At 36.9% G+C, this 20,504-nt stretch overlaps 2 protein-coding genes and 2 long non-coding RNA genes across 4 annotated transcripts; 1 reads left to right on the top strand and 3 right to left on the bottom strand.

The window, feature by feature from the left end:
- Window positions 1–276: 276 nt before the first annotated feature.
- On the bottom strand, window positions 277–1,586 carry LOC136068856 (uncharacterized). The gene is made up of 3 exons (XR_010630164.1): window positions 1,550–1,586; window positions 1,023–1,064; window positions 277–868 (listed from the first exon to the last, which is right to left on the bottom strand). It is a non-coding gene; the product is annotated as an uncharacterized LOC136068856 (long non-coding RNA).
- A 5,612-nt stretch (window positions 1,587–7,198) lies between these two features.
- Window positions 7,199–8,286, top strand: LOC112005159 (putative fasciclin-like arabinogalactan protein 20; the record flags this gene model as incomplete). Its single annotated transcript, XM_065776643.1, has 2 exons — window positions 7,199–7,526; window positions 7,645–8,286. Coding segments are annotated over 2 exons (795 nt in total), but the record flags the coding sequence as incomplete, so codon positions are not given.
- A 257-nt stretch (window positions 8,287–8,543) lies between these two features.
- Window positions 8,544–10,999, bottom strand: LOC112005160 (uncharacterized). The gene is made up of 4 exons (XM_024037411.2): window positions 10,614–10,999; window positions 10,482–10,537; window positions 10,105–10,307; window positions 8,544–10,020 (listed from the first exon to the last, which is right to left on the bottom strand). The coding sequence occupies exons 1-4, from the start codon at window positions 10,938–10,940 to the stop codon at window positions 8,768–8,770; spliced, it is 1,839 nt and encodes a 612-aa protein (XP_023893179.2). The 5' UTR covers window positions 10,941–10,999; the 3' UTR covers window positions 8,544–8,767.
- Window positions 11,000–11,540: 541 nt separating this feature from the next.
- On the bottom strand, window positions 11,541–12,292 carry LOC112005161 (uncharacterized). Its single transcript, XR_010630163.1, has 3 exons — window positions 12,190–12,292; window positions 11,921–12,099; window positions 11,541–11,810 (listed from the first exon to the last, which is right to left on the bottom strand). It is a non-coding gene; the product is annotated as an uncharacterized LOC112005161 (long non-coding RNA).
- Window positions 12,293–20,504: the final 8,212 nt, after the last annotated feature.

Below are 20,504 nucleotides of genomic sequence, written 5' to 3'. Positions count from 1 at the left end.
CCAATTAACCATCATCATAAAACACCAAAAAGCAAATACCGGTTATTTTCTCCCTTTTTTTACACATGCTGCCCACCCAGAAAATGTCTTTTACATTGAACATTGTACCTGCAATGATTTTATGGTGAAAGAAACCAATTTAAAAGCGCAACATTAAATCTGTATCACAATTCACAAGTGCTTCTACAAAGTAGCTGCTCAACCAAATTTATTGGAAGAAAATCAATATTCCATACCAAAAAAAAAAAAACCCTTTTATTCATTAAATACGCATCGAAAACATTGCGAGAATAAAAAGATAACTTATGGACAATGGATCAAACGTGATTCTCAATTTTCTACATAAACCAAGTCACACTTTGCTTAAATAGCTGATCTTCAATCTCCAAACATGAGGAGGTTGAAGCAATGCAACAATTTTTACAACACTTTTTTTTTTTTTTTTTTACAATAATTGAATTGATAACTAATTTTTATTTGCACTCACCACTATCTCATTTTAATTCATCAACCAAAAACAACATGTGTCACCTCAATTTTAATATTTTCTCAAAGATTTTTTGTGAAGGTGCCTCCTTCTATCAAGGTGAGTTGGAGGAGGTGGAGGCATCCCTTGCCTAATACGAAGTGATAACTCCTTACGAGAGTGGATACATGTTGCAGAAACATGATAAATTTTTTCTTTGTTTGGGATGAAGAACGGGACAAAGTTACAGCACCAATAATTTTTTCTTTTGTTTTTCTGTTTTTTCGATTGGACGGCCCGTGTTGTTGTGTGCACAATTCGCGTCGAATGACATGAAGGATTAATTACAACATCAAATTTAATAGATATGATATTATTGCCACCCTTTTGGTTCAGAACGGCCTGCAATTGAGGGGATTAAAAATTTGTCAACTGATCAAGAAAACTAAGCATAAGGTAGTATAATGAATCAAGAGTCAAATCAGATATGGACGACTTCAAAGAAAGCTGTGATAATTAGGTTCTTAAGAATAATAAGAGAAAAAAGACATCCTACCCAGTCGACAATTCCTTGGGTAAATTTCTCCCATGCCAAGCCCTGCAATAGAGGGGATCCAAAAAACAAATCAAAAAAAGAAAACCCAAATTACAAAAGAGTCAAACTCATAAATTTAATAAATAAATAAATAAAAAAGCATTAAAAAAATATTCATGTCCACAATATTTTTATAATACTTTCACAACAAAAGCAGTTCAACCTAAGTCCGTGCTCTTGCACAAACACACAAAACAGATATTCAGAATTAAAAGAAACAACTTATTGTTTCTATATTAAATTATAAAAAATCTATACAACGTAATAGTATCATCCTCAACAAAAACATTAGATTAAAAGGAAAAAAAAGTATTCCATTACAAATCAAAAGAAAAAGATTTATTCTCAAATTTCCTTTACCACTGTCCATAAGATACCGAGGAGACTTGTTGAAAATATATTTATAAAAAAAATAAAAATAAAAACAAGCAATCACTTAGTTGGAATAGAGATCAAAATATGTGTGTGAGAGAGAGAGAGAGAGATACGATGGGACGAACAATGGCGGGCCAAAATATCCCAGCCATATCGCCTGTGTATCCAGGATCAATCACATTTTCAAAAAAAAAAAATTTGTTCAGTTTTTAAAGGGATAAATTAGAAAGGAATGGAATAGAATAGAATAGAATAGAATATGAAAGAAAGAAAGAAGTAGCACAAAATCAGCAAATTGGAATCAATTCAGTTCTAAACTCACCAACAGATAAACACACAGACCAAGTCAACAGGTAGCTGAAGGAGATTGATAGACTTTTATGTTCTGAATTTCAGTTTCGATGTAATCTGTACAAACGTCTATACATAATTATGCTTAAGTTAACATGTTTTGTTTTCCCTAAATAAAATATTGACCTCCCTAACTTAATAATCTCAAGAATTTGAATTTAATAAAAATAAGAATAATGCTAAAGAGACAGTAAAATGCCACAACATTTTAAAATTAGCATACCAACTCACATATGAGCTTTATTTAGATAATTTTTTTTGTGTGCTAATGTTGGAATTATTGTAACATTTTGTTGTGTTCTCTATTCTCTAACATTACTCACACAAATATTGACCTCCCTAACTTAATAATCTCAAAATTTTGGGTTTAATAAATATATGAATAATGCCAGGAACACAGTAAAAGTTACAATATTTTAAAATTAGCAAACCAACTCACACATGAGCTTTTTTTAGATAATTTTTTTTGTATGCTAACATTACTCACACAAATAATTTCCCCTCCCTCCTCCCCCCACCCCCCCCCCCCCCCAAAAAAAAAAAACATAATTCTTAACCCCTTAAACCAAAAAAAAAAAAAAAAAAAAAACCCATAAAAGTTCAAATAACAATAAAAATGAGTCCAAATAACATTTTAAAAAGAAAAATAGCCCCAAAAACAACAAGATTAGCTCAAACAATAAAAAATGAACAAAATATTCTACAAAAGCTCATTCAAAAACAAAAACCCCTAATTATTCAAATTCTTATATTAACTAGTTTAACCTACTTTTAAAAAATAATTAAATAAGGAGTAATTACAATAAACCTACCCATGATTTGATTTGAATTCACATTGCCTACCCGTGGTTTGAAAATTGTCACTTTGTCTACCTGAGTTATAATTTGTTTATCTTCCATAACCCACATTTCTATTAAAAACAAGAGTAAATATGTATTTTTACTCACCTTTTATATCTCTATATCAGATCATGTGGATTGTAGTAGTACTGCTTATATAACACAAATAGAGAAAGCAATGAGAGAAGGAGGTAGGCCTTCAGAGTTGAAGAAATGTGACAATTAAAGCATCAGCATCCGGCATGCCATATGCCATATGGAGGGTGCATTTAGCATTTTTGCTCCAAACCTCCCCAACATCCGGACTGCTAAAAGCCAAGTATTGTAAAATTTTTTACAATTGTGCTACAGTGCAATTCTACTTTTAGAATTGCACTGTAGCACAATCCTAAACGTAAATACTATTATTTAATTCTCTCTCCCTCCTACTTTTATTAAATAATGATAACATTCTCTCTCTCTCCTCTTTCTCTCTCTCTCTCTCTCTCTCGTTAAAACTCTTCTCTCGTCCTTCTCTCTTCAGACCCAAAACCCATAGCTTTTGTGCTTTGTTTGCTCTCTTCTCTCTTTCTCGGTGCAGATTGGTTGGCTGACGGCTGCGATCAAGTGTGGTGCTTGATCGGTGCGGATTGGTTGATCAAGTGTGGTGGTGTGGGTTTAGGTTCGGCGTGGTGGTTGATCGAGTGTGGTGGTGGTGTGGTGGTTGATCAGTGCGGATTGGTTGATCGAGCGTGGTGGTGTGGGTTTGGGTTCGGCGTGGTGGTTGATCGAGTGTGGTGGTGGTGTGGTGGTTGATCGGTGTGGTGGTGGCATGGTGGTTGATCGATGCGGATTGGTTGGTTTGGTGGTGGTGTGGTGATTGATGATGGTGGAGCTGTGGAGGTGGGGGTTGCCGTGGGTGGTGATTGATGATGGTGGAGCCGAGCTGTGGAGGTGGGGACTGTGGGTTGCTGTTTTCTTTTTCCTTTTTTTTTTCTTTTTTTTTTTTGTGGTGTTGATGGTCGGAGAGGGTGGTGTTGATGGTCTGGGTTTTGTTTTTATTTTTTATTTTTTGGTGTTGATGGTAGATTATGAGTTGCTGGTGGTGGTGGTGTCAGGTGTTGATGGTAGATTATGAGTTGCTAGTGGTGGTTGTGTGTAGTGCAGTGGTGGTGGGCTTGTGGTGATGGTGGTTTCAGTAAATGTTGCGGTTGTTGAACAGAAAGAATGAGAGAGAGAGTAAATAAAAATGTGTTGAATTGTAAATGAGGATGATTGTGGAATATATTATTTTATTGTGTAAAAATATTATTTTAATGAGTAGAATAGGAAAATGAAAGTTGGGATGCTGGAGGTATTGTAAAATGGTAGGGTATAATTGATAAAGTTGCTTTTTGAGATGGTAAAATAAGATAAGATATAGAAACCGGATGCGGATGCACCCTCTGTCGCTTCTCAAAATAAAATTACCCATCTCCTCAAGGCCATACCAAGCGGGTAGAGCAGCACACAAACCACCCCCCCCCCCCCGGCTTCCATCATTTCCGTCCAATTTTTTTTTTTTTTTTTTTTTTGTGGTGTTGATGGTCGGAGAGGGTGGTGTTGATGGTCTGGGTTTTGTTTTTATTTCTTATTTTTTGGTGTTGATGGTAGATTATGAGTTGCTGGTGGTGGTGGTGTCAGGTGTTGATGGTAGATTATGAGTTGCTAGTGGTGGTTGTGTGTAATGCAGTGGTGGTGGGCTTGTGGTGATGGTGGTTTCAGTAAATGTTGCGGTTGTTGAACAAAAAGAATGAGAGAGAGAGTAAATAAAAATGTGTTGAATTGTAAATGAGGATGATTGTGGGATATATTATTTTATTGTGTAAAAATATTATTTTAATGAGTAGAACAGGAAAATGAAAGTTGGGATGCTGGAGGTATTGTAAAATGGTAGGGAATAATTGATAAAGTTACTTTTTGAGATGGTAAAATAAGATGAGATATAGAAACCGGGTGCGGATGCACCCTCTGTCGCTTCTCAAAATAAAATTACCCATCTCCTCAAGGCCATACCAAGCAACTTAATCCAACAAATTGGAAACCAAATACAACGACATATCCAAGAATAAAAAATAATGGCATGAAAACTCAAGATGTGTCTTTAAACATTAAAACCTTTAGGAGAAAAGATTTAAAAATACCAAAACTGGGAAGATTTGTAAGACCCAGATGGTTCTCAAATGCTACATTGGATCCAGGAAGTGTAACAAAGCAGTATCATTTCTTGTAGAGAAGGATAATAGAATAGAGGAACCGTAAGTCCAAAAGCCTAGAAGAAAGAATTTCAAAGAGTAAGTTAAAAAAAGAAAAAAAAAAAAAGGCGGAGAAATTGAAAACCCACCAATGGTTCCTCTGTTGGGTTCACTGTGAAAATACTACTTCACCTTTTAACGTGGAAATGCTTGATGAAGATCAACTTTAAATGTGGAAATTTAAATGTTTAAAGGTGTGGAAGTTCATAATAAATTTTGAATTCAAACTTTGAATGTGGAAATCCACAGAATACTCTGTAGATCTTTAAATTTCAAAGGTAAATCACACATTTGGTACCGCACCTTCAGTATTAGAGGTGAATTTTGCCAAGAAAAGAAATGCAGAGAGAGAGAGAGAAAAAAGAAAAAAGAAAAAGGAGATGAAAGAGAGAGTGATTGACTTTGGGTTCTCATTGATTTTTCTCTTGGTCTCTTCATCCCTTATACGATCTAGGCTTTATGGCAAGAGAAATTTTTGGGTCTAAGATGAAATAATGGATGGAGTGAAATTTTTGCCTAACGTTTTAAGTCACAAAGACATTTTGTGTTCTATTGCAGTTCTTGAACCAAGTTTGTAAACTTTTTCAGAACCCTATTTTTTGATCTTATTTTCTTTTTTTTTTTGGAAGGAGAGGGACATAAAAGTCAGCAAAAAAGCATATTTATCCTTATTTTTAATAGAAGTGGATTACAAAAAACAAACCGATCAAACCTCAAGTAAGAAAAGCGACACTTTTCAAACTACGAGTAGGCAAAGTGAATTCGGGCCTAATTATAATTTCATTTTCCTAAAAAATGATACAAAGAAAGAGATTGTGGCCGTGACTTATTCTCAATGGTGTTGGGAGCTCTACTCCTCAATAGCTTTGGCTTGTAATCAAAACATGTATATTCGTTACTATCTTTCACTTTCTCTATTTTTCTCTTTTCTATCATCATTTTAGACTCTTTCTCATTTGATTTATCTTAGCTTTGCATTCTCAATTTTCATTTAATTTATTAGCAGTCATTTTTTGCTTTTTAATTTTGTTTGTAGAAGGAAATTGTTAAACTTTATGTATTTGCATTTTTTTTTTTGGTGATTTTGATATATTCAAGTTATCTTTTTATTACATTTTGTATAATTTAAATTTTTCAGTGCCCACCCTAGAAACAATTCCTAGATCAAAGGTGCCCATTAACACAGTCAACAATGGCAAACTCTTCTTCCTCCTCTATTATTGAATCATCTATAGCCACTAGATCGTCCCCAAACCTATGGCTATAAATCAACCAAGTAGTTCACAAAAAGCTCAAACTTGATTCAATAAAAGCCCGTTCATGTTTGTTTTTCTTATAAAAAGTCAAACTTTATCCTTAATTTTAGGCTTAATTAATAAATAAGTCGTGCCCAAGTTTTTAAAATAATAATAATAATTATTATTTATTAACAAGCTTGTAAACAATATGGCTCAATAAAAAAATAAGTTGAACTTAGGTTGGTTTGATCTTGGTAATAAGTTTGATATAGGCTTTAACAATAAACTCATGAAGTATCTTATTAAGATTTTAATTAATTGATGATAGATGGGATCATTCATCCAAACCAAATGGGTTTGATAATATACTTAATATGGACTTAATAATGTACTTATATTGCATCTCGATCTAATGGTGGAGCTAGAAAATTTTTCTAGACCAAGTTAAATAAATTTTTTTTTTTGAAAACCTTAGATAAACAAAATTTGTGAATCAGGACAAATATTTTATTTCATAAATTCAAATTTAACTCAACAAAATTGTATCTTATATTTTTTCATTGTATTAAAATCATTTATAAATTATAATTGATTATGAACCATTTGTGCTAATTTATGATCAAAACTAAATACCCAAGGTTTTTAGAGGAAAAAAATTGTAATTAAAAAAAATTTGATGACTTTTAGATTTTTTGCAGAACTTGAAATTCTTTCCCATCATAAACTTTGAAGTTAACTAAATCCTGCAATAACCAACATTTTCTTGTTTGGTCACAGAAATAACCAAGAACTTTTAATCCTTGCAGGTTTGAACAAAACCAACGAACTACACTCTCTACTTCTTGTTTTCCCTCCCAAATTTTCTTCTTTGCTGGAAACTTCCAAAACCATTTACTTTGTTCATATTCTTATCAACTTGAAAACACAGAAAAAAGAGAGAACCAAAAATGGAACTCAAAGAACTCTACACATGCTGACCTTGCTTCTCTTTCTCTCTCACTCTCCTTTCTCTCTCCTCCTCCTCCTCCACTCTCACGTATTCTGGAACCTTTTCTAATGCTGCCAACACCCTTTTGACTCAGACTATCTCTCAATGGCACTAACTCTTGAACTTGTCACCAATACCCTGAATCTTGATTCAGCAACTGCCACCATATTTGCTCCTTCAGACCCTGCCTTTGTCCACTCAGGCCAACTGCCTCTTCTTTTAGTTCAATACCACATCTTGCCAATAAGACTTTCTGCAGAAGCCATGAAAGCTCTTCCTTCTGGCACAAGCATACCAACCCTGTTGCCTAATTGCTCGCTCATTGTTACTGCCTCACATTCTGATGGAAAAGTATCGATTAACAACGTTATGATTGATGTAAAGGCCGTATACGATGATGGTCAGTGATTATATATGGAATTGACGAGTTCTTGAATTCATCTTTCCAGATTGCTCCTGATTTGCCAATTCCCGGTCCAACCATACCAACTGAGCGTAACAGTTCATCTGAAGTTGAATCTTTTGTTTGGTTTCGGATATACTAAGGTCCAGAGGTTATTCTATAATGGCTGCATTCCTTGATGCACAACTGGCAGGGCCTAAGGATCAGACAAGTTTAACAATCTTTGCACCGGTTGATGTAGCAATTCAAGAACACGCAAGGAATGTTAGCGATTACATGTTAATTTTTCGGCAGCATGTTGTTCCAAGATTGCTGTCATGGCTGGATTTAATCAAGCTTGAAGATGGAACTGTGTTGCCAACCTTCCTGAAAGGGTTTGAGATCAATGTGACTGTTTCTGGTGATGTTCCTGAGTTTAAAGGTGTTCCAGTGATCTTTCTAAATATGTATCAAAGTCGTGGGCTTGTGGTGCATGGCCTTAATCATTTGCTTACTTTATCAGCAAATCAAGCGTCGCTTGGAGATTCTTCCTCTGATGGAAACGTTGATCAGAATCTACTCCATCATGGTGATTATCACTGACCAAGAAATGTTTCACCGTCTCTTTTTAGGCATCTTTAGGTTGTTCCTGCAGCATTTCTCATCTTTTGTGTATTTTCATATCAAGCAGTAGATCTATATTTCATCTTGGAAGCCATTAAGATCCAACATATGTTAACGCAAATGCAAATAATTTACTTGGGATTGGATTCCCTAATTTGTCAGAGCATTTAGCAATGTAATTGTAAATATAGATAGTTTCCAGACCATGTATATCTTCTTAGATGTATTTTTTTCATAGTTATTGTTTTGGGAATGAAAAGGACACAGCAGCTTGAGTTTAAAGCATGCTTTAGTGATTGTTTGATTGGTAACTTGTTTCTGTGTTCAGTAGTGTTTTTTTTTTTTTTTTTTTTTAAATGAGGACTTCTAAACATCTCTTCATTTGTATCTTAAACATCTTGTGCCATTTCAAATACATGTATGTTTGGTTTATCTTCTCCTCGATACAATTTCTTCTAGGTTATGTTTATATGCACACAAAACTGCCTTTTTGTATAACAGAAGGTTAGAGGTCAATAAAACAGTAGAAGCTGAGAAACAATATTGAGAGAAACAGAATTCTTCTTTTACCATTCTAAGTTAGAAATCAATCCATGATTTTTAGATTGGAGACTTATGGAGTTTCTGAGGAGGCTTCACTGGTGCAGGATTGCAACCTTAGCATAGCTGGTACTAGCTTCCCTACCCCTAAAATCCCCCGTGAAACTAGCCTTTGCTAACTCCCTTAACTTCTTCATCTCACTCTTGGGTTCATATCTGATTTCCTTTAGTTTTTTTCTCTCCCCTGATCTCTGCCCAGTGACGGTGGTTTCTGAAGTTGTGGGACCTTCCATTTGCATGACATTAGGACTTGAGAGCCCAGGGCGGAGCACAGGGACTACCGTTGCAGTCAGGGAAGTAATTGAGTGAACTGATGGTGTTCTTGTATCTCTTCTTTCAAATTCTGTTTCTGGGCTTATGGGAATCACTGGAGTTAGGCCTGTTGTTGGTTGGGAGGTTGCAGCTATGACTTTTGACCAATGTTGCCTTGGAAGGAAAGGCAGAACAAGGCCTTTTGCAACAAACTTCAATCCAAGCTTGAAAGAGTTCTTATGAGGCTGTGAGAGTCTTAATATTGACTTGATCATACCATACCACTCATTGATAATTTGAACAACAAAGGTAAAGAAAAGGAGAGACAGCATTACAAAACCCAATTTTTTTGCTTCAACTGGATTTGAGCTTTTGATACTGACACATAGACCGAAGATGCCTACCTCACACAAGAGAGAAACACTTTCCACCACTTGGACTCCCCTACTGATGTAAGGTTTAAGAGTAAACAGATACACGAACTGTACCAGTGTAATTGTCAATGCAAAAAGGCTTTGGCTTGACTTCCGTGACGAGTAAGCTCCAGATATGATCCCCAAACTGACTCTTCTTAAAAGATCAAGGATAATATAGGAGGATTTAGCACAACCTAAGAGCCTCTCTGATAGGGAACTTCTAGTTTCTTCATTGCTGTCATCTGAGCTGATAGCTCGCATTCTTCCAATCCCTCTGTTGCCACTCTCAGTCCACCTGAGTATGGTGTTTGGGTCATTCTGATTAACAAAGACAAACAATGGAGGACCCTTCCAACTCTCAAAGAGAATTCCAAGGCGCAGGAGGAAAGATGAAGACAGACCTTCCCTATAAAACCACCTTCCAGTTGTAGGTTTACCTGTAAAGAGGAACCACAGCTTTGTACACCAAGGTTCTTCTATATCTCTATGCTTGACTTCCTTGTACTGAAAAAAACTGCCAGAAAAGATTGCGAATACGAGAAAAAGGCACACTGATAAAATAAAGGCTGCAGGGATAGCTAGCAACAAAGCCCCAATGATGATCCCCCCCGTTGTACCACCTGCAAATATGAATAGTCTTCAGTTGATCACATGCCTGACAGAAAAGGATTTAAAAATAAGAAGAATAAACTTCAATTTGTTACCTCTTATGATAAATGCTGAAGACTGAGAGATACAAGGTAGCATCAGAATTAGAAGAAAGAGCTCAAACCTGGGTACTGAAAGTATCCCATGACCTGGAATTCCTGTCCTCCATCTTAGGAAAATTAATTTCAGAACATGAATAGTAAGTAAAGTACCTCCTCCCACACCAAGCCAGAATAAGTTCATTTCCATATCTTGCCACCTGTCAGGAAAGCACCTCAGCAATATTCTGAACACCTTAAACATCAGCAAGTTATGCTGAAAAATACATTAGCTCTTTTCTGTCTAAGGATATTATAGGTATAGAGTCTAATGCTAGTGGCAATATTCTATAACCAATGCTCAATTCTAAATGTGAAGGTAATTGTGGAGCTACCCTTTATAATTCTTCATTCTCTTGACGATGTTGCTAGCAGAAATTGGCTCTCCTCTCTACAAGACAAATGATTCAAATTTAGGAATCTTATTATTGAAACAAATATGATTACTGTAGATTGTAGATATTTACCAAGAAATAGGTGAAATATTCACTGGAATTGAGAGGTAGCCCATAAGGAGTATCTTTCATGCTTATGTTGTGCTGTCCATGGAGCCAGACGGACATGGGGTCAATTTCAACTGGGAATGGTTGTTCATGATGCATATAATAGGAGTTGGTTAAATTTAAGTCAATTTTCTGGTTAGTTATTTTGTGAGAAGACCATCCTGTAGCCAAGACACTCAAATTCCGTGCAAGCTTCTTTCCAGCCAAATTGACATTGTTCGGCCAGATTGAAGGGCTATTCCTATTCCATGGAAGTTTTTGATGAGGTATGAGCCACTGAAGACCTTTCATTGTTTCTGAATATTCAATCGATTGGTTAACTAAGAGCCAGTCTGAAAGGACAAACACCTGTAGATGTCCAATCATTCCCTGTAATAAAAACTTGCTAAATACGTAAACTGAACCTCAATGGTTGTACAGAGAACATGCGATGAGTAACCACAACATTAGATATGGCAGAAGTTGTATGAATGGTTTTTTTTTTTTTTTTGCAATACTGAATCTGTAGATACTTACATGTAAATTTATTGATGGATCTGGAGAAAAAATAGTAGTACTCCCAGAAGCAACAGCACCTATTGCTCCTAGATTTGCAGAGGAAAGTGAAATAATGGCAGCTGCTAGTGCTGTTGCTACTGTTCCCGCAGTCACAAATGAGTGCAGTGCAATGGATATTGGAGGAGTTGAGTCTGCACAAACTTAAAAATCATGTGAGGATAAATAGCCATACAGAAAGGCATCAGCTTAATCACTCAAAAACTAATGCTTCTATCTTCCACATTTTTTTTTTTTTAATAATTAAAACATCTTGTCATAAGACAAATTTTCAAAGAATTAGCATGAAATGAAATAAAAAGGAATAACCTTTCACACCTCCCTATTTTGCAATTTTTAGACAGCAACAAGGGCTATTTAACTTGTTAAATTGTTGCCCTACAATAATTATTGTTTACAGTAAGGAAATATTAAGAACTGGAAGAAAATGCATAAGTAAGAGGCAAATATGTTTTCACACATTGTTTCACTTCAAGTTGGTTTGATGCCAAATTTGGATTTCCTGCAATATCATTTACTTTCCCTGCAGGAATGTTAACTGACAACATGTTCTGAGCTTCTGCTAGGACGGTCAATGAGTATAGAGCTCTTGAAAGCTCCTTAAACCTACAAGAAACAACATTAAGAACTATGAAATTACTATAGCCCTTCAATCAAGACTTTAGTCATTCTTTTATGTTTATGCAGGCAAAATGAATATTAAATTGTATAATGACCTCAGTAGTTCCAAGAGTCACCATATGCACCTGCCTTGTTATTGTGCCCCCGATCACTTTTACCATAGAGGCCTCAAAGCCAAAAACTGGCTTCATAAACTCAACTATCACATTGACGTTGGACTCCTTTGTTATGTTTGGTGAGCTTGTACTTAACACTACACCAGGGTTTGTGGAATCTAACCAAAAAATATAGCAATTAGCAAAATAGTAATGCCACAGAATAGTATTCCAGAACTATTTTGAAGACAAACTTTGGAATAGTGTACCATAAAGGAATGTAATTGAGGCAACAGATGAGACAGGAGTGCCTGTCCTACCAATTATTGAACCAGCTTGTAGTTCAACTGAGATAATTTCAGTTCTTGATATTTTCTTGAGCTACAAAATAAAAATTAAGCAATAAATTCACCGCGATTCAATTGATATCAATTTTTTAATCAGATATGACTGGTATTTTGTAAAGAAAGTGCAACTTTGATGTCATTATTATGAAAAAGTTGAAATTTTCTGCTTACTTCAAAAACAAATCGACGGTTCCCATGAATTTTACCATGAATAGGTATCAAGCTACCAGAGTTCACATGTAATGCATTTAGGATCTGTTCTGTTGAATTTATAATGGGAATACTGAAATCAAGGAAAATTATAATGTCCTCCATTTTGTTCGTGGCAAGCACAGTTCTTGGAACCCCATTAATCACCAACTCATTAGATGGAACAGTTGTCCATAAATCCACCAGCACTGGTCTTCTATCTGAGACAGCCAATAGATTTAAATGGGGAAGGAGTCAAATTGAAACTTAATCAAGTAACCTGTTGAAGGAAAAGAGTGACTGATGTCTCACCAAAGTGAATGATTATAGTAGAACCATTTGATCGTGTGAAATGGTTTCCTGCCTGATCAGTACAAAAATTATCCGCCATTGTGATCACAATGCGCCCATACATACTCCTTAAGGAGAAAACAATATTGAGTCTGTACTTGATTCCATGTTCCATAACGCGTAGTGAAGGCGCGTGTACTTGGGCAGGACCATTTATTATAACCTAGAAAATGTCTTAATATTAAAGCATGAATTTACCAAACTCATATCACCAATAGTAAAAGTTTGATCCTTTTGATCATTTTCTTAAATATCTACCACTGCATATTCATTGATAACAAATAAGTTTCTAAGCAAGAAACCTACTTACATCACAGTTAGATGAGTTCACACACTTGAAGCCACCCTGTCCAGTGCAAGCTTCACTAAATGTAACATCAATGTATATCTTTTCTGCATTGGTATAATTCTGTTCGCTATGAATTGTTGCAGTTGGTGGTATTGTATCTATCAGATAATCAAGAAATAAAGGAGTAAGGTTCCTTTGGATAATATTTTTCAACATCTGGCTCAATGAGGTTGTCAAGTTGTTTTATGCCCAGCCATCTAAACAAACATTTGAACTTTTTTTTTGGGGGAGGGGGATGTGGAGGAGAGAAGAAAGAGGGAAAAAACAGACCAAGGGGAAAGAAGTGCTTACCGATGAACCATGAATAAGCTGATGAGTTTGTCTCTCCATCCTGGGTTGTGACATTGAGAAGAAATTTGTGTTCACGGTTTACAGTTAAGTTTTTCAATACTAAATTATCAGCCAGACAAGGTCTCAGAAATTGTCCATCAATCTGTCCAAAGATACAATTGTCCCCGATGAGCAGACTACTTAATTAAGTACATGGAGACCTTTATAAGTTTAAGCAAATGATAATCAAATAATACCCTTACACCATTTATTTAAAGGGAATTAAGCCATTTATTTAATGAAAAACCTCTTAGAGAAATGCATTTGGAGTGGAAAAAAAAAGGATTAATTAATATCTCAATAAGTAAAATGAACAGAAATTGGTGATCAGTGTCTTTAACTCTCTAAAAGCTATTCTTTCAAAATGCCAAATACAAAGCTACAAGTCCTTGTTTATCTTTTTTAACGGTATAGTTGTGCCCACATTACTACATAAGTTTCTGGTCCTAAATTAGAAATAGCTTTTTGCTTTCTCATACAATGTTTAAGATGATTTAATGGTTTTATATTTGTGACATCATAATTTTTATGAGCTTAGTTAACCAAATTTGAGTGGATATAAGATTTTAACAAACGAATTACTTAAACTTAGATATGCACATAAGTAGTGACTTCTCAAAATCAAGCACAAAGAAAAGGGACAGTTATACACTCTGTTCAAATCATCAAAGTCCAAAGATGTCCCAGTAGAGTTTCAAGATCTTTCTGGTTTCACTTCCAATGCAAAGAAAAGTGAAATTTCCTTTGTTGTAGCTGCCAGATCATGTCTATCTTCCATCTTCCATTACAATGAAAGCAGGCCTGTCAGGTATCTAGGTGTTCCTTTTATATTGGTGAAATTCTTAGATAAAAAGTGCAAGCCCTAGATAGATAAGATCTCATCTAGAATAAATGTCAAGTATCTCCCCTTTGCTGGAAGATTGCAACTTTTGCAGTCAGTCTTGTTCAGTTATACAAGTATACTATACATGCTTGTTTATCCTCCCAAAGAGTCATCAAGACATATGATGCAAAATTTTAATGACTTTCTTTAGACGGGAAATGATAAATCAGCTATGGGAGTAAAGGTGGCATGGGAGTTTGTGGCTTTGGCTCCTAAGAAGGAAGGAGGATTAGGATAAAGGAGAGTTGGGGAGTGGAATGCAATGAAGCACTTCTGGAATCTCTTTGCTTTAACTAGCTCATTTTGGGTTAGTTTAGGCGCAGGAATACTTGCTAAAAGGGAGGAGTTTCTAGCTAGTCAAGATTCCCAGTGGTTGCTCTTGGGGATGGAGGAAACTCCTTAAGCTGAGAAGTGAAGGTAAGACCTTTCATAAAACATAGGGGAAATAACATATGTTTTTTGCAGGATTACTGGCATCCAGATGGTGTTCTTAATCCTAGATATCTTCATATTATCATTTATGATGCCGCCAGCTCTATGAATTCAAAGTTTTCTTCTGTTTTGCAAGACAACCAATCGAGATAGAGACCAACCAGATCAGATAACTCAGTAAGGGTTCAAAAATCACCTGCCTACAGGTAAAAGTTGAGCTAAAACACTCAGTTCAGTGATTAGTGATTACCATCAAAATCAGGGGATTTTTCTTGTAGATCAGCATTCTAGAATAAATGTCAAGTATCTCCCCTTTGCTGGAAGATTGCAACTTTTGCAGTCAGTCTTGTTCAGTTATACAAGTATACTATACATGCTTGTTTATCCTCCCAAAGAGTCATCAAGACATATGATGCAAAATTTTAATGACTTTCTTTAGACGGGAAATGATAAATCAGCTATGGGAGTAAAGGTGGCATGGGAGTTTGTGGCTTTGGCTCCTAAGAAGGAAGGAGGATTAGGATAAAGGAGAGTTGGGGAGTGGAATGCAATGAAGCACTTCTGGAATCTCTTTGCTTTAACTAGCTCATTTTGGGTTAGTTTAGGCGCAGGAATACTTGCTAAAAGGGAGGAGTTTCTAGCTAGTCAAGATTCCCAGTGGTTGCTCTTGGGGATGGAGGAAACTCCTTAAGCTGAGAAGTGAAGGTAAGACCTTTCATAAAACATAGGGGAAATAACATATGTTTTTTGCAGGATTACTGGCATCCAGATGGTGTTCTTAATCCTAGATATCTTCATATTATCATTTATGATGCCGCCAGCTCTATGAATTCAAAGTTTTCTTCTGTTTTGCAAGACAACCAATCGAGATAGAGACCAGCCAGATCAGATAACTCAGTAAGGGTTCAAAAATCACCTGCCTACAGGTAAAAGTTGAGCTAAAACACTCAGTTCAGTGATTAGTGATTACCATCAAAATCAGGGGATTTTTCTTGTAGATCAGCAATCCACAGGCACTCATTTCTTTTCTGTGAGAAGTAGCTGTCAACTAGGGATATAATGATGAATTGGACTATAATATAGATATTCTAACTTCTATTCTGAGTGTATACTGCAGAAGCAGCCTAGAAAGCACAGAAAGTCTCTACTTTGAGTGCTCACTGCCTAAAAGGTTGTCAGAACAAGTCATGAAATGGTTCTTGCTAGATGATCCTGAAGGCTGATGAGAAGAGGTAATGAAGTCAAGGTGTAGAGTATCTGAAAGGGAGGAGTGTTCAAGTAACTATTTACAACCTGGCTCTTGCTGCAACCATGTATCATATTTGGCTGCAGAGGAATGCCCAAGTTCATAACAACCACATTAAATCTTAAGAAATAATAAATTGACAAGAAGAGACATTAAGGCTAGAGTTGAGCATTATAGGAAAGTAAAAAACTTGATTAAGAATAGAGTGATATGTGGTAGTTGGGGAGTATAATTTTCAGTTTTAAGGGAGGATCAGGACTCTAATAAATGTGTTAGCTGCAAATGTTGTTCTATTTCTTTGTAGCTTTAGTAGCAGCTGACTCCATGTAAACTACTGTATTTTCGACTTTATCCTAATGAATTCTCAGTTACTCAACCAAAAAATTAACACAAAGAAAAGAGAATAATACCTCACAGTAAATGGAACAAGCATTGTTTTTACATGCATTGGAACCATCCAGCCTCTCAACTGAGTACCTAAAAATGGCAGTAGGTAACCTTGACTGAGGTGGGGGTGCACTTCTAAAACGAATGACAACTGTTGACTCAGCTGAGTTTAATACTGCAACCACCATAACTAAAATGCAAGCATACAGTTGAAGAAACTTCAGCAACCCCATTTCAGAGAGTGAAGTGTGTTTCACATTTAAACCAAAAGAACTGGGGATCGGTGCGGTTGACCAAGTCGCCAAGGTCACTAGACACTCGCCCTTGAGTGCGTTCATCATAACCTCCATTTGCTTCTTTATCGCCTGCATCTCTGTGACAATATGTGGCGGAGTTGCATCCGTGAGGGACGGCATGCTCAAATTCTGCCTCTCCAGTCTGCTTGGGGCGTAGCTACCCTCAGGTTTCTCCTGGTTTTTTCTTTATGTGCTAGTCCCTTGATCTTCTTGTTAGTCATTCGGTGTTGCATTCTTCTGGCGCAGCTGTTCTTCCAAGCCGTGGTTTTGTTTGGTGAAGCGTTCCATGGCAGCAACGAGAGTTCGAACTTGTCTCTCGAGGGTAGTCGTGGTGGTTCCTCTCCTTGAACGTCGTTAGTGGTTGCCATCGAGCGAGTAAGTACCATGCAACTCTTTTGTCCGGGAAACGACAATATTGCTTACGAATCTCTTCTAAGTTTCCTATAGACGGCGCCAACTGATGATGCCAAAAAAATTATCAGTGAGCCACACGGTTCCAACTCGCTCGATACCAGACTTACCCAACACAGAAAAAGAAGAAGACTTTACAGAGAGTACCGGTGTGGTACCGGCCAAAGACCTTTCGAAGGTTGAGTTAGAAGAGAGCTCCAACAATGCTAGAGAGTGTGAGCTTTAGAGAAATTGTGCGTACCTTTTTCTTGAGGGTCTTTAGGTTTTTATAGTAGCGTAGGGCCAAACTCCTTTGTTTGCGGAACAAGTCTTTTCCTTATAAGGAAGATACTCATTAATGCATATATATTCTAAAATTCTACTCATGTTAGGACTCTACAAACTAGGGCTAATCGTGTGTCGCAAGTATTTTCTATTTAAGGTTCCTTGGAGACCACATAATAATGGGCCGGATACCACGTGGCCGTTCAGTCCGTACATGCCACGTCTGTTCGTGCCACCTCCATCCAGATAGCTTTGTCATGCATAATTTTTCATTTTCAGCTAGTGTCACACACTTTTTCATACACATCGCTACAATTGCCACAATTGTACTACGTGGTAGATTATGGTTAGTTATCTGTCACAATCACATCAATATCACAGCCAGTTCAATAAAAGATGCGTGAAAATGTCGGTATTAGCATTATTGTTAATTTATTGAGTTTTCCTTTTCGATTTGGGAAGTGTTTATTACACACGTGTTTTTACCATTTTTGTCCTTTTTTTCTCTCTCTGAATTTAGTGCTCCAATATGCTTCATTTGTACATTCATATATGTCTCATCACTCTCATCTACCTAGGGCGTGTTACGTGTACCTTGTCAAGTGTTGCTTGTACTATTTTTGGGAAAGTTTACTTGATGAATTGATTCAGAAATACTTACCAAAGATTGNAAAATGCAAGCATACAGTTGAAGAAACTTCAGCAACCCCATTTCAGAGAGTGAAGTGTGTTTCACATTTAAACCAAAAGAACTGGGGAAGAGAAAAATACTATTAACTTGGTACTAAAAGCAATAGTTAAAAGACTTGAGAGAGCAGAATGCCTATGTCTACATTTAAGCTGAGGAACCACAGAAATGCTCACAGCAACTACCAAAACTATTGTTGTCAGTCTCATTACTGCTTTCTTAAAGAAGTTCACTTGAGTAACCACAAAATGTTAACAGCAACTACCACAACTATTGTTGTCAGTCTCATTACTGCTCCCTTAAAGAAGGTCACTTTTGGCATCAACTACCATCCTTCAGCCCTAGCTTGTGTTGATGAAAAGTTTATTTAGGTTTTTGCTGAAATTTTTTTTACTGAAATTGTATTAAAGTATACCTGTACTTTGAAAAAATGAAAAAAAAAAAGTTTTAAAAAACTTTATAAAAGTTAAAAGTTATAAGTGTGCTAAAAGTATGCTTATATGAATCCAAATTTAATTTATCAATATGGCTAGTGATGATGCCGAAAAAATACAGTGAGCACACGGTTCCAACTCGCTCATACCAGACCCCCAACACAGAAAAAGAAGAAGACCTTACAGAGAGTACCGTGTGGTACCGCCAAAAACCTCGAAGGTTGAGTAGAAGAGAGCTCCAACAATGCTAGAAAGTGTGAGCTTTAGAGAAATTGTGCGTACCTTTTTCTTGAGGGTCTTTGGTTTTTATAGTAGCGGAGGGCCAGACTCCTTTGTTTGCGGAACAAGTCTTTTCCTTATAGGGAAGATACTCATTAATGCTATATATTCTAGAATTCTACTCATGTTAGGACTCTACAAACTAGGGCTAATCGTGTGTCGCAAGTATTTTCTATTTAAGGTTCCTTGGAGACACATAATAATGGGCGGATACCACGTGGCCTTCGTCCGTACATGCCACGTTTGTTCGTGCCACCTTTCAGATAGCTTTGTCATGCATAATTTTTCCTCTTCAGTTGCCCCCTTCACCCTATGGTCCGTGATCTCGGAGTAAAAGACCCGTGGGTGACGGTTCGATTTGGATCCTGAGAGACTTGTCAGTCTTTGACAGGCTAGCCCGAAATTATTTATGGCGCAGGGGACCTAAATTTTGACCAAAGCATTTTGGTGACATGGTTCGTCTATCCTCCCGTAAGTAAGAAGACTTAAGATTTTCACCAAGGCATTTGTGGTGACTTGTTCGTCCTTCCACCCGTAGGTAGTAGACTTAAAATTTGTACCAAGACACTTATGAGTGACTTGGTCGTCCTTCCACTCGTAAGTAGTAGGACTTAAAATTTGTACCAGGCACTTGTAAGTGACTTGGTTCGTACTTCCATCCATAGGTAGTAGGACTCAAAATTTTGTACCAAGGCACTTGTGAGTGACTTGGTTCGTCCTTCCACCCATACGTAGTAAGACTTAAATTTGTACCAAGGCACTTGTAAATGACTTGGTTCGTCCTTCCACTCGTAGGTAGTAGGACTTAAATGTTGTACCAAGACACTCGTGAGTGACCTGATCCATCCTTCCACCTGTAGGTAGAAGGTCTTAAATTTTGTACCAAGGCACTTGTGAGTGACTTGGTTCGTCCTTCCATCCGTAGGTAGTAGCACTTAAATTTTGTACTAAGGCACTTGTGAGTGACTTGGTTCGTCCTTCACCCGTAGGTAGTAGAACTTAAATGTTGTACCAAGACACTCATGAGTGACCTGGTCCGTCCTTCCACCTATGAGTAGAAGGTCTTAAATTTTGTATCAAACACTTGTGAGTGACTTGGTTGTCCTTCCACCATAAGTAGTAGGACTTAAAATTTGTACCAAGGCACTTGTGAGTGACTTGATTCGTCCTTCCACCCATAGTAGGAAGACTTAGATTTTTTACCAAGACACTCGTGGGTGGCTTGATTGTCCTTCCGCCGTAGGTAGGAAGACTTCAAATTTTTATCAAAACGCTCGTTGGTGGCTTGGTTCGTCCTTCCACCCATAGGTAGGAAGACTTAGATTTTTTACCAAAACTCGTGGTGACTTGGTTCGTCCTTCACCCGTAGGTAGTAAGACTTAAATTTGTAGCACAGGCTAGGCTCCGTGCCTGTCCAGCACTTGTGGTGACTTGGTTCCTTCCACCCGTAGGTAGTAAGACTTAAAATTTGTACCAAGGCACTTGTGAGTGACTTGGTTCGTACTTCCATCGTAGGTAGTAGGACTCAAAATTTGTACCAAGGCACTTGTGAGTGACTTGGTTCGTCCTTCCACCCGTAAGTAGTAGACTTAAATTTGTACCAAGGCACTTTAATGACTTGGTTGTCCTTCCACCCGTAGGTAGTAGGACTTAAATGTTGTACCAAGACACTCGTGAGTGACCTGATCCATCCTTCCA

Source organism: Quercus suber, unplaced genomic scaffold (assembly GCF_002906115.3).
Source record: "Quercus suber isolate HL8 unplaced genomic scaffold, Cork oak 2.0 scaffold_138, whole genome shotgun sequence".
Classification (NCBI taxonomy): domain Eukaryota; kingdom Viridiplantae; phylum Streptophyta; class Magnoliopsida; order Fagales; family Fagaceae; genus Quercus; species Quercus suber.
Note: the sequence above shows the minus strand (reverse complement) of the source record. Positions and strands in the feature narration are given on the sequence as shown.

Coding starts and splice junctions, on each gene's coding strand:
- LOC112005160 (XM_024037411.2), bottom strand. CDS start 10,940: ATGAAAGGTCTTCAGTGGCTCATACCTCATCAAAAACTTCCATGGAAT. Junction 10,538..10,613: donor AATATTTCACCTATTTCTTG/GTAAATATCTAC, acceptor TTTGTCTTGTAG/AGAGGAGAGCCAATTTCTGC. Junction 10,021..10,104: donor TTCAGCATTTATCATAAGAG/GTAACAAATTGA, acceptor TCATATTTGCAG/GTGGTACAACGGGGGGGATC.